This window comes from Sinocyclocheilus grahami, unplaced genomic scaffold (genome assembly GCF_001515645.1).
Source record: "Sinocyclocheilus grahami isolate Dianchi unplaced genomic scaffold, SAMN03320097.WGS_v1.1 scaffold424.1, whole genome shotgun sequence".
In the NCBI taxonomy this organism is placed as follows: Eukaryota; Metazoa; Chordata; class Actinopteri; order Cypriniformes; family Cyprinidae; genus Sinocyclocheilus; species Sinocyclocheilus grahami.
In genome coordinates this window covers 383,840-397,789 of record NW_015505603.1, presented here as the reverse complement: position 1 = coordinate 397,789, position 13,950 = coordinate 383,840, and the positions used below count along the sequence as shown (strand labels likewise).

Here is a 13,950-nt window from a genome sequence, read left to right as displayed (position 1 = left end):
GGACAGGCTAATAACACATATTGTGGTGCAACCAAGCAATGAGCCCAGTTTAATTATGAAAGATGATTTATACTTAACTAATATGCTAAAACTATGAGTATCAAACAAGTTTTCACACTAATACAGTAAGCTACAGGTAAATCTGACACATCTCACATTAACATGCTTTTATCATCTTTTTAAGTTGAATTCATGTGCTGGCTAGATTTACTTATTGTAGTCATTATGTCAACAAGGTTTAGCTGAATTAAATCATGGCCACGAATTAAGAACATCATAATAATCAATAAAACTAGCAATCGGGAATTAATTATTATTTCTTAGCAGTTCTCACGTTGGCTACTTAAACTTTGCATCGTTTTAAGGTTAAAAATAAAACTTAATTGAAAATCGGTAAAGTTACTCACTCTGATTGCTGTCCGTGTCGTCCATCTTTAGTGATCCGATTCGGTAGGTGGCGCTGTTACAAAAGCATAGGGTCCTAGAACTGCGGTCCTGAAACTGCAGCCTCCGGTTGTGCAGGAACATACTATTGGGCGAGTATCAATCACGCTCAGTTTTGCAAAGTCCGTGGTTTTCCCGCATGCCGCGTTTTGTAGTTTTGGGATAGTTTTGAGTAGCAATTAGGCGGGTTTTGTTGTGAAAACCTGGCAACCCTGGTCACGGTTATTGACAGTGTAAGATGATATACGATTAGCCGTGTCGGAAATCCAACCACGGATTGGCATGTTGTTATCTCAGAAACAGGCTCAGCCATAACATTGAATCAGGTAAAATGGTTATATATTTATGTTTCAGTATAATTACGCACGCTATACCAGGGGCGGTTCTAAACCCTTTTTAGGTGGGTTTCCCCCCCAAACTATCTCAAGGATCAGGCCAGTGCTGCGAGTGAAATTAGACCAACTTGGGGGGCACACGTCCTAAAAGGTTGAGAACCCCTGTACTAGAACATGTTCTCATGCTTGGTGGTTCGAAAAACGCATTATTTTTCACATAATTTACATTATTAAAATATCTTTCGTTCCGGCTTTGATGAAGGTCCGCCTTTCCGAAAAACACAATGTGTTGTGATTGGTTAGCTGTCCCAGTGCGTTGTGATTGGCGAACAGCTTAGACGGTGTTTCAGTACTGCCACACCCCTTGCTCCATCTTTCAGCTGTAGTCCAAACGAGCCATTCGCTGTAGTTCTTGAAAAGGGATTTTTTAAAAACGAAATATCTCCCTTTGGCGTGGACTTTGAGATTTGTAACTTTCTAGATCTTTTGTATGCCCAAACATACACACTACACACTGACTAAAATTCAAAAAGTGAAAAAGCATATAGGACCCCTTTAAGAAACACAGATTTGCTATAATAATGAGACAATTAAATTGAAGGTGATAATTGTGCTAAATACATTCTATTATTAATCCCTCATGACATTTGAAATTGAAAATATTTTTATTTTTAAACCTAATAGCAGTTACCCTTGCTGGACCTGTTTTGTCCCATGTCTCAAGAATGACTAAAGAACGTTTGTTTTGTATGTGACTGTTTTATGTAACAGTAAATGTGTATTCTTACGCTTCCGCCCCGAGCTCATATTAGACTCCAGAAATTGCAGCTTTTTCACCAGCTCTTTCCTCTTCGCTTCATTTCTCAGAAGGTATTTCGCCAAGGCACACGCATATTGGGTTGCTCTACAAACAAATACAATATTCAGACATAGTCTAGCTCGTCTTTAAGGGAAAATAATTTCAATCCAATGTTGTTTTGACAGATGACAAGCTTTGATAAAAGACACTGACCTGAATATGCGATCCCTGCCTTGACTCTGGTTAGTGAAGCTGATGAAAGTTTCCATGTGGCTGCAACAGAAAGTATACAACAACACTGTGCAAAACGCGATTCTTTTTGAGGAATAAATGAGTAAAAGCTCGAAAGGCAATGCATACTCAAAGTTAAAGATCCGTGTTAGTGTAGTCACTGTATGTCCTGTCAAATCCACACGATTCTGCGTGGCTGTGGGAACTGAGGTGAAAGTTCATGCAACATAACACACACAGGCATCTAAGATGTAGATAATTAACCAATTTCGGACTAACGAATTACAGGCGATTTAAAATTGATGAAGCTTTAAAAATGATTTATGATAGGCAGAGTGACAGTGTTTGGCGATAGGAAGTCCGACTCATTTTCCGGAATCGATTGTTTTGAACAGTTTGTTCGAAAACCATTCCATTTTACGTCATGACGAAATTGCATCATCACATGGTTCCTGCCATTCAAGTCTGATTTTAATCAAAGTTGTCAAATAAAACGTATGTAGGCACACTGTCTTATTAATAAGCATGTTTAATGTAATTTGACGTATCCCCGTTTTGTTTGTTGCAGCTATGATTCAGCTGAAGTTGTAAACTTGTTTCCAGTAGCCTATATTTTATTTGTAATATTTCTTCTATTGCCCCAAAAGTAAAATCCTCCTGGCTTTGAACAATTCGTAAACGAATGGTTTTAGACTGGCTTTGTGAACCTGTTTCACGACTCAAAAGAACGATTCATTCACGGTCACGTATTGTTTGGTTCATGTTCCCAACATACTCTACATTTTATGAACGTTTTAAGTTGTGTTACTATTATAAAGAAGATCAGTAATTCTATGTTGTTTCTGTCATTTTTTTTAAATCGGATGTTTTTGGATGACGTAGCCTAAGTCACGGTGTGTACTTCCTGATTTAACTGACCAATGACTGGCTCAGGTTTGAAGAATGGAAATACCTGGGGCATGTTCAAGCTCAAACCGTGTGTGCACCGTTTTGCTACGGTTTCCGTTTTGAACGACATGTTTCCTGGAAACGGTGTGCAATGGGGTTTGAGATGCGTTTTCTCTTGTTTGGTGGGTGTGTCAAACCTGTCAGCTCTGCCATAGCTGCAACTCTTGCGTCATCAGAACAGTGTGTTCAACGCACCACCATTTCTGTTTAAAAAACGTTTTGCACCGTTTTTTGTCGTGCCTGAACGTAGCCCTGGATTAGAACTACAGGTTAGTACCTGTTCCTTATGATTCTACTTTTACATTTAATTTCGTTATTGATTTTTTTGTTATTATTTTGTGACTGGAAAGTGTGAATGTGATCATTTGCATTTTACTTGCAGTACAATTAAATATGTTACATATGATCTATTTCATATGATGATGATTGTTGTTGCTACAGACAAGTGACAATTGAATTCTCAAGCATTCTTTATTTAGGCTGTGAGAGTGTGTGCATTTTAAAGTAGTTGTCTGAATTCTGAAAGTGTGTTCATAATTAGCATAAGTCCAAAATCACCAGGGACTGTAAAATCTCTTTAGTAACTGTGTGTGTCAAAAAAATAGAAAATTCTTTACATATAACGCATCATAAAAAGCGGGGCCTTGACAGTCCAACTGAGTGACTTGGATGAGATTACCAGGCATACATTCTATTTTTATACATGCTACGTGACGATTTGAACGGCTCCCATTTTGGAGGAATATGTCCAGACAATTATTTGTGCTTGTTGTAATTCAGTAGCATCTGTCTATTATTGTCTACAGGGAAAAAAAATAAAAATAGATTATAGATTTCAAATTTATTATCATCTATTACTATGAAAAGGCCTTGTTTTGCTGTCAGTATAGTTTATAGAAAATCATATGTCTAGAAATGCATTCCCTTTGAAATCCGACAGTGAAAGCTCCTTTTAGTATAATGCATGCTTCTCATTTTTTAAATAAAGATGATATAGACTGTGAAATTTAAAATGCATCATCTATGATATTTTTCTTGGCCTTTGGTTATTCCTTTTGATGTGATCTATTACATGTTATATATCTACAATGAGGTTTCTCATTATTATTGTTTCTGATGTACAGCCTGAAAGAGAATATTTGAAATTGGGGAAATTCTTTTTCATTAAGGTAGTAATCGTCTTTGATTGATGACTCTAAGGCCAAAATGATATGATTAAAGCCAGAGTTCATTAAAAGAATAGTTCACCCAAAAATGAAAATGCATGAGAATGTGGAAGGTGATGAGGATGAGGAAATGAAAATGAAAGTGTATGAGGATGAGGAAGTGATATAATGCTACATTCTTCAAATCTGTTCTGATGAAGAAACAACCTCATCAAATCAAGTAAATTGTTTAGCAAATTTTCATTTTAGGGTGAACTATTCCTTTAACGCTGGCAGTCATTGCTTCTGGAAACTTGCATAGCCTATATTTTAAAATGACCAGCTCTATACAGAATAAATTATTTATTTTATTTTTACACACACACACGCGTGCATATATATATATATATATATATATATATATATATAGTATATATATAGTGCACATAGAATTATTTTTACTTTACTAAAACGTCTATGTGTCATGCTGTGAAACTCGGATCAGTTTAAGCATACACCTGCAGGGGGCAGTGTTTAATCAAGAATGATTCTCAAAAAATAACTTCGCACACACCGGCTCATCGTACCTCAATCATAAATTCAACCACCTCAAGGATGCAATATGGCATTTAGAAAGGCAGTTCAGGTGAAAGGCCGCCCCAATTAAACATGCAGTTTTTAGACATTTTTATCAATTATCACTTTCAATCCATTTCTATCTTATTATGGATTTGCTATATTGCCATTATCAGTTGTTTCAGGCTATATTGGTGTAATGAAATGGTTTTGGACAAAAGAAAATTATGATATGGCAACAGATTTGCACGCATGACATTGCCTCAACTATTACAGAGGTATTCCTGGAACAGCTGAAGTTTATTGAGAAAAGCACAGATGGTTTACCCAAGAATATTGTGTTCTTGAAGAAGCATATTCATGTGGTTTATTGAAAAACAATGCATTTAACCAATGCATTTTCAGCTGTCGCTGTGTAGAGCATAACACTAATTCTTGGTTGTTGACTATACCAGACTGCCGTGTTGATGTGTCTTAAACTGTCACAGATGCTTAATGCCACACATTTTGAAATGAGTCATGACTAAGATCAAGATGATTACATGGTGTTAAGTATTTACAGAGACACACATTACGCTTAAGAAAGCTGTTAAACATGAACAAGTTACACAAAGACATTTTTTATGAACAAGATATTCGATGAAAAATGAATACAGAAATGAATTCCAGGAAAACAAAGAATCTCACTTTGTTATTGAAATTATTGACTGAAGCACAGGCTATTTTAAGCATTCCTGGAGGCGAGTAAAACTAAATTATATTTTTCTCCTTTGTCCTTGAACAGGAGGTTATTTAGAGGTATATTCAAAAGGGTTGCCAGGTGCAGTACATCATGCTCTGTTGTGCAAGACTGGAGATAACACAGCGTGTTGTGAATGCCCTCAAATCTTTTAAGGTTTTATAAGAAGCTGTTTTAGCTTTGTTGTGATACACTTGTATATGTAATTTTCTGCCAGGACATTATTCATTCATTTTATGGACATTTCTGTTAACTCTAAAACACAATGCAGTGCAGTGCAAAATTCAAAATACAGCAAAAACATCTGTAAAAAATCGATACAAAAAATCCCTTCATATTAATATAGTTTGATCAGAATGATTAAGCTCAAAGATGCATGTAAATGGCTTTCTTTCTTTCTTTTGGATTATGCTTCCTTTTAGAACTGACATAATGGTAACTGTTTTTATAGTTTATGGTATTTTGCTGCTGCTTTTAAACCTTATTGTAACATTTAGTTCTGCTTTTAGACATCCTTGCAGCGAGAAAAGTGCATATTTGTTTGTTCCTCTGCTTTGATTTGCGGAAGGAGGGCTTTAGTTTATCAGATACAATATATAAATGTATATATTTGATTATTAAAAAATACCATTAAAATAAAGTTATTAAATAAAATTTAAAATAAAATAATTAAAACTAATAACAATAATAAAACATGCAGGTATGTGTCTGATCAAAATGTATAAAGTAGCTAGTTTGCAATAAAAAAATCCTTGAATTTTTCCATAATGCTCTTACAGTTGTATGTACACATTTGTGGGGATAACAGATATTATTTTATTGCTGTTTTGTTGATATCTGCTTGGTTTGTTTCTTATTCAGTACATGGACTCATGGAATGCAATTAGAAAACATGCATTTTACGCTTTCATTCTACAAATTATAGACATTGGCATCCTACATAATTTCTTAGAGGCACACCTGTACAATTGTATACTTTTGTTTGTTTGTTTTTTAACTCTCAGATTCATATCACATGTACAGTCATTATTCCAACCTCAAAAGATATATCATTTGGAAAGTGAGCCTTTCATGTTTATTGAGGCTAGCCAAAGCCCTCTAAAGAAGCAGCTGTTGAACAAGTTGCATCAAACAGATATGCATTCAAGCTGTGTGTTCAAGTGAAAGAGACAAAGCTATTTCATGGAGCTTTGTTTTGGTCAAAAGATAATGATTTTCTTGTTTTTCTTTTTCTTCAGCTAAAATGTCTTTCACATATATTAGCATTGTTGTTTTATGTGACAACAAATGACACTATGAAATAAACATTTGTATCTCTTTGTTCTATGAAATTTGTTTACTAAAGATCTTCACGCATATTGCAGTATGTAGCATATCAGTGGCATTAAGGCTAATTTATTCACACAGTCTGGGCTGAAAGTGACCCGAGTGTAAATGTGAAATGCATCATTCAAAAAATGAAAACTTTTCAGTTCAAATTGTATAAATGTATCTATTTCTGTGTCACAATGATGAATAATGTATTTTGCCTCTCTCTCCAAGGAGCCTACAGTACATGTCAATGAATTGTAAGACTAGATGCTAGCAAAGGTTTAGAAAGAAAATCTGTCTATCACTGTGCTGTAAATTTCAATCAGACAAACAACCTCGAAGCCTGTTTCTCGCTAGTTTTACATTATACAGTATGCATTTAACACTGAGTTCTAATATAGGCTGAACATATTATGAAGATGTCGGGTGATATTTACCTTATAATATATTTACCTACTTTTCCAGGACTGCAGTATTGTATTATGCAAATAAAGGTCCAGGATATACATTTCCCATAAATCATAGCTTAGAAACTTCTTTGATCAGTACTTTTTATCGAATATTCAACCAATTTTGCCTTGAGCCAGAGAATGCATGCTGTAAAGAGATCTTTAACGTTAAGTGAGGGGCAAAAACCATCTGAACTCGGGGTCAGACAGCCGCGAGAGAATAGCTTCTTATTTTGAAATGTCCTTTTGCCAGTTTAAAGACCCAGGGGACCTGCAGAGTCAATACAAAAACACTCAATTAAAAAAATGCCTGTGGATGCAGAATTATCTCAATCATATTCTAAGAAATAGGAAATAATCAAATTGATGAACCTGCCAACTGCCAGCATCCCAGCAGCCCTTCATAGGACATGTCACAGCAAAAGGTCTGAATACTTAGGACCATGTGATATTTCAGTTTTTCTTTTTTAATAAATCTGCAAAAATGTCAACAATTCTGTGTTTTTCTGTTAATATGGGGTGCTGTGTGTACATTAATGAGGAAAAAAAATTAACTTAAATGATTTTAGCAAATGACTGCAATATAACAAAGACTGAAAAATTTAAGGGGGTCTGAATACTTTCCGTACCCACTGTATAAAATACAAGGGATAGACATAAAAAAAACTGTTTTGATATACATTAGTATTAGGCCACATAGGCAGTATATTAAAACATAAACTTATGGATAGAAATGTATTTTAAAGCAATTGAGCTTTAACAACCTCTTTCTTTGGAGTCTAATATAGTCAAGATTACTCTGTTTCATGCCATAAAATTGGTATTTTATATCCTGCTTTAAAATAGACATCCATAAATAACTTCCAGTAATTTGTGTTTGACTTTGTATTCCTCTCGGTTATGACAGGTGGCAGGTATTGACCTATTCTGGAAGCTTATTACTGCATCTGAGTGTTCACTTCAACCACAGAGTCAAAAGATGGCCATTGATTTCTGGTCATCGCAAACCATTTGTGTTGTTTGAGCTTTTAGACTCAAAGGTCTGAATTCATAATGAGCACAGCTTAGAGCCCTGATATATCATGAAGAGCGGCATTAGGTACATTTAATCAGGAAATTTGTTGAATGTTGGATAAAATACCTTTGCAGTATCTTTGTGTAATATTAAAATTAGTTTGATGATCTGAATCTTTTAAGTGTGACAAATATGCAAAAAATTAAAAACCCGGGAGGGGGGCCAACACTTTTTCACACCACTGTATATCAAACTATAGATGTAGCACTTGTTCCATAGCCACACCATTCCTCATTCAATATGTTTTCAGTTAACAACTACCTATATCTAATATCTTTTTTAATAGGCGTGCATGTGGTCGATTTCAGCACTTTCTTTCTTCACCAGAGGTCATGTTAAATGTGTGAAAATGCATTCAGAAAATGTGCTGTGTTGAATGCATTTTGAATATTCATGCCTCTTGCACAAAAGTGGATGATATGCTTCAAGGTTACTCTTAATGCCATTCTTAAAGCACACAAAATGCAAAACGAGTTTGCTAATTTGCCAAAAGACAACCTTTCAAAGGGAGCAAAAAGCTGTTGTACTGCTCTTGTCCTCTGAAAAGGTTTTTTAGTTGTCTTTAAAGCTCTAACCTGAGTAAAGAACAGATGAAATAAATGGCTGTATTAGATAAAATAATTCCTGTGCTTTTCAGGTTCACTTACAGAGCAAACTCTTCAAGGAATTTAATACAGCAGGTACAGAAGATATAGTCACTATGCAATTCTCCTTTATATACACATATTTTAGTTTTCTTTAAATGTGTTTCTGTTGGACTAATTTATTTTTTGAATGGAATTTTCTTACATTTCCCCAGATTAACAGGCATTGTAATTCAAAGCAAGTGACAGAATCACATGAGCAAAGCGTTAGAACTGTATGCAACAGTGCTTTCCAGATAACTCGCTGAGCATTTCTTCATTTGCTTTAGAAATTGTATTAACATAAATATGTGCACATGCTACATTGAATGTGGGGATGTAATTATTAGTTGTGTAAACGGCAGGGACACTTTGCGTAGGTTTCATCCAACCTAGTAGACCCATTGGATCCACACGGCTGAACTGGTATATTTTTTACAATGATGTTAAGGTCATGGGCGGTTTTCATTGTTTTTGGGTGTTAGTCAGATTGATGTTAATTTGAGTAAAATTATTATTATTATTATTGTTGTTATTGTTATTATTATTTTTAGTTTACACCACAATTGCAGAAGATGGCCCATGGGAACTGAATTGATTATGTAAGCCAAGAGATCCTCTCTGTCAATAAAATCAGGTTCCTTTCATAGAATGTTATGGAAAAGTCTTCTAAAAGCAGCACAGCCATTTCCAATCTGTCTGTTTTGTTGCTTATATTTTAATGGAGTTTAGTGGACTGTTTTCATTTTATTAAGTTGCCAAATCACAATACACTAAAGCTAAATGCAACATGCAACATGGCAAATCAAAAGATTTTTCACCTATAGGTACAAAAATGATAGCATTTTTTTTACTTGGATTTCATTAACTAGCTGCGTAACAAGAACATGACCAATTTAAGTTTATAGGACAACTAAACAATCAGTTTAAACAACAATTTACCGTCAACTACAGACCTTGCATCCATTGATTCCGCCATGTTCCTCATTGACACGCCTCCAACTCGGAAACTCTGGGCTTAAAGAAAATTTCGAGTTTCCCACTCGTAATAACGACTTTGCGTTCATGTGCGTTCAACTCGTAAATACGATCTATCCGACATGACTTGAATGCACCATTAGAATCACGCAGCGTTACTTGTTGACGTCATTTTAACTGAAACAGGAAGACAGGGCGGGACATATCAAGCAGCCCCGCCCCTTTTTAAAATAACCAATAGCGTTCGTTTATATCACAGCTTGGGCTAGAGCCGTTGAGCTCCGTAAAGCCGGTTTTGACAGGGTATGCCAGCCACAATCTCATCCATATTGCTATAAAATATAGCATTCTGTGTAGAATTCAAATAGCTCAGACACATTTTGTGGTCTGCGTCGACTCACGCATGTGATCCGCTCCGTGCTATCGTGTCTCTGGACCGGAGCAGAGTGTGTGTGTGGTGCGGTGGTATAAGCATATTTACACTGTTTGAATCGTCCCCTATATAGTGCACTACGTGCCATTCACTGTACAGAAAATACTAATTCTGTGGACAAGTGACCGATTTCAGCCATGGCTTCAGCTTCTATTTTATAGTGTAGGGGGCGGGCGCTTCGGATTCTAGGGAGCATTTGATTGGACAGAAAGTTTGATGAGAAGCTGAAGTACGATGTGACGTCAAAAACATCGGAACATCAGTTCCTGACAACAGCCGTTTTGGCAGAAGTGACGAACTGCAAGCTTTGAATGCTTATAACTTCTAAATGCGAATTTTATCACTGTTTTGGAGCACACTGCCTTATAGATAACCTTAAGACTAACATATTTATACTAACCCCCAAAAAACTTTAATTTTGATTTCATGGGATTTTAAAGAGTTGGATTCTCATGCTAAGCATGGACAAAAAATAACAATGATTGTTACTTAATGAAGTGTGAAAATCACAACACAGTGTTTCATTTGCTGATGAACATTGTTCAGTTTTTGAATCAGAAATGGTCAAAAAGAAAGCTTTCACTATAAATCCATCTGTCTGTTCTTCGTTTGAGAGATGAAAGCTGTTTCATAAAGTAGTGTGCATTACTGTCTTGAAAGAGGAGAGCAAACCAGGAGAGAGTGAGAAGTGAATGGTCCGGATGCACAATAAGAAGGGAACGTGTATTGTACACTAGAGTCTCTAGTTTGAGAAACAAAGACCTCACTGCTGCTCAGCTGGAAGCTTTAATGACCAGGACACACCAAACAACAGTTTTATATGCAGTAGGGAAGAGAACACTGAGATTTTGCCGGTCTTTCAAAGTCACATCTGAAACTGACAAATCAGGGGGGGGGAAAGAGTAGATTTGTATGATGATCTATGAATTATAAGTTCTAACAACTGCACACAGGTCTTATGCACAATACTATTAGTGAATGAAGACTCAGTATGTTTTGGGGATAAGTGTAGGCATTTTTCATTGCCCATTTTGTGTGTACATAACTTTTATTCATCTGGCTTCAGGCCAGCCACCTGTCTACCATAGTTGGTTGTAGCCGAAATGTATGGATCTGCACTGATTGCAAGTCCAGTTTCACTGTTACAAGTTTAGCTGCAGCTTTTCCCCAAATTGAAAGTTACTAAGATCTCTATCCTGCTCTCTTGCCTTTTAGCCCTTGAGCAACAAACTAAACCTCTGGTTGCTTGAGGGCAACAGCTGCTGATTATTTTTTGGATGAAAGCATTTGCTAAAAGGGGTCCTAAATATAACTAAATGGTAACTAAAATGGTTTCAGTCAGAGTTTAGCACAGGAGGTGATCGCTGGAATAAGAGATACGTAAATACAAGCAGGAATATAGATCCTTTACATATCCTGATCATCTGTTAATGAGACATAGAAACAGAAACAGTCAATATCACATGATGAAATCATTCTCCTAATTAAGCATGACTCTACAGGAGGTTTGTGAGTTTGTGTTGCTTCTGGAGCATGGACAGACCTAATACCATCAGATCAAAAAACTAAACAGACGGACGTATATATACTGTATATATATATATATATATAGTTTTGTATCGAATTTGCAGAAGTTTCGATATGTAATAGAGACTCTTGCAGAAATTACACTTGTTATGTATTTTGGATATACAGATGTACCAGCATTGGCCACTATTCACTAAAAAAGCATCTTGGAAAATCTTTGCCCCATGGGAAATGGATGTCGGTTAAGCTTCTTGCCACAATACTACGGGCATCCTTTGACATGTATATTTTGGAGTTACTAGTCTATCTCTTTTACTGTTACAAGTCTATCTCTTTCAAAGTGTAAAATTCTGGGTCTTTCTGTGGCTTCACTCACAATTCTTCGTAGTTCACCTAGGGTTTTGACTTTTTCCAAAACATCTTCCAGTTCCTGATAACAATGCCAACTGGGACATCCAGATACTAAAGCAGGGCTGTCCAAACTCGGTCCTGGAGGGCCGGTGTCCTGCAGAGTTTAGCTCCAACCCTAATTAAATGCACCTGAACCAGCTAATCAAGCTCTTACTATAGAAACTTCCAGTCAGGCGTGTTGAGGCAAGTTGGAGCTAAACTCTGCAGGACACCGGCCCTCCAGGACCGAGTTTGGACTGTCCTGGACTAAAGTTTTAATAATTCTTCTGGTTTATGCATTTCTTTTATTTATTCTTTATTATTTTATCTCCAGCTTCCATGAAATGCTCTTACTTTTAAAGCTGTCCTTCAGATTAACAGCCTGTACTGCGTTAACCCTAAAATGATTTACCCATAGAGGCCTATTGTGTGGCAATTATGCCCCTTTTAGGGCAATTGCTTTTCACCTGTGTAAACTCAAGGACTGACTACTTACTCGAAGTATTATAATTAGAGACTCGTCCTATAAAAGGAAAAAAAGAAGAAAAAGCTTTTGCTTCTATCATTTGATCTGCCATGATTTTAGTCAAGTCTTCGTCACTGACCAGTGCTCTCTGCCCCCCGATCAATCTACTGATGTAGACAGATAGCAGAAGGACTCTCCAGCAGCTTTCAAGACCCATTAATATTGACTTAACTTTTCTGATTCTTTTCAGTCCCAACCAACCACACTCAGACACATATTAAACTGACAGTGAACAATATATTGCATTTAGGGTCTTTTAAGGACGCATATGTGCAAATACAACGAGTAAACAATAAATTAAATTGGCTGGTTAGTTTCAACAGTTAGTGAAGCTAATGGTAGATGCCATTACTACACCATTATGCTGAGGGGGAAAAAATTCTTAAATAAAGTTTCAAAGAAATATTTATCTCATAAACATAAAATTGACCTTTTCCTTGTCTGCTGCCTTTCCAGTCTGCTGACGGTACAGTTCTCATGAATGGGAATGCTAAAGGACAGCTCTTCAGATATTATACATCTCCTTTGTTGGAGGGAAGGGGTTAAAAAATAAGTGGTGTATTACAATTCGACGAAAGAACTTCCAGTATTTTAGTCTGTGATGCTGTGACAGACACGCTTGCTTCAATATAACTAGATTACCAAATATTAGGCCCAAACTTGACTTTAATTGAAAGTGGATGCGTATTACACTTCTTTTAAATAAGTAATTACTTTGCACCTGTAAAAAGTATGTTCAATACACTATGAATGTGTGAATCATACTACATTCGTCATGTTGTCGTTCATGTGACTTCAGAATCTCGCCTGAAGTATTAGGTCATCCTGGTACTTTTAGCGTACTGTTTTATGACTACTGTGAATTCAGGCATACTACTATTTTCACTTCCCGTTTTTCACCTACAGTAGAGAAGTATGCATATTCAGATTTAACCAAGGAGAAAGAGACATGCACCTCAAACCAACAACAACAGCTGATGCTATTTTGAGCCATATCCTTTCACTCCCAAGGTTTATGACATGGATGTGCGTGTGCATATTGTGCAATCAATTTGACATGCACAAAAGACTAACAAATCTGTCCCCAAGGATACATTAAAAAGACGCATTTACCAGAGTAAATTGACTGTGCAGTATATGAACAGCATTTAAATTATTATTCTACTTTACGGTCTATATATATGGAATGGAAATGCAAAAGGTCAGCTGTGAGAATATTGAGAAGACCCCAAATCAATTAAAACTTATTTTTCTCCCTCTGTCATAATGCATATCTGAATAGACAGCTATTGCTGCTGTGTATTTTGTTTTCTAGTGTGTATATTATGCAGAACTGATTCCCAACTAATGACATGACTTGTATTTTTGATCAAATAAATGAAGCAAACACAAAAAAAAAAAAAAAAAAAAATTTTAAAACA

The 13,950-nt window shown here is 36.0% G+C and overlaps 1 protein-coding gene across 1 annotated transcript in view; it reads right to left on the bottom strand.

Moving 5' to 3' along the window:
* The window catches only part of LOC107551461 (peroxisomal membrane protein 11A-like), a 4,700-nt gene extending 2,661 nt beyond the window's left edge, over nt 1-2,039 (bottom strand). Inside the window, exons 1-3 of the mRNA XM_016233073.1 lie at nt 1,939-2,039; nt 1,792-1,851; nt 1,568-1,683 (exon numbers count right to left, since the gene is read on the bottom strand). Of these exons, the coding sequence (XP_016088559.1) occupies nt 1,568-1,683; nt 1,792-1,847 (172 nt within the window). The 5' untranslated portion in view covers nt 1,848-1,851; nt 1,939-2,039. The remainder of the gene's footprint in view (nt 1-1,567; nt 1,684-1,791; nt 1,852-1,938) is intronic.
* Between the last annotated feature and the right edge of the window lie 11,911 nt (nt 2,040-13,950).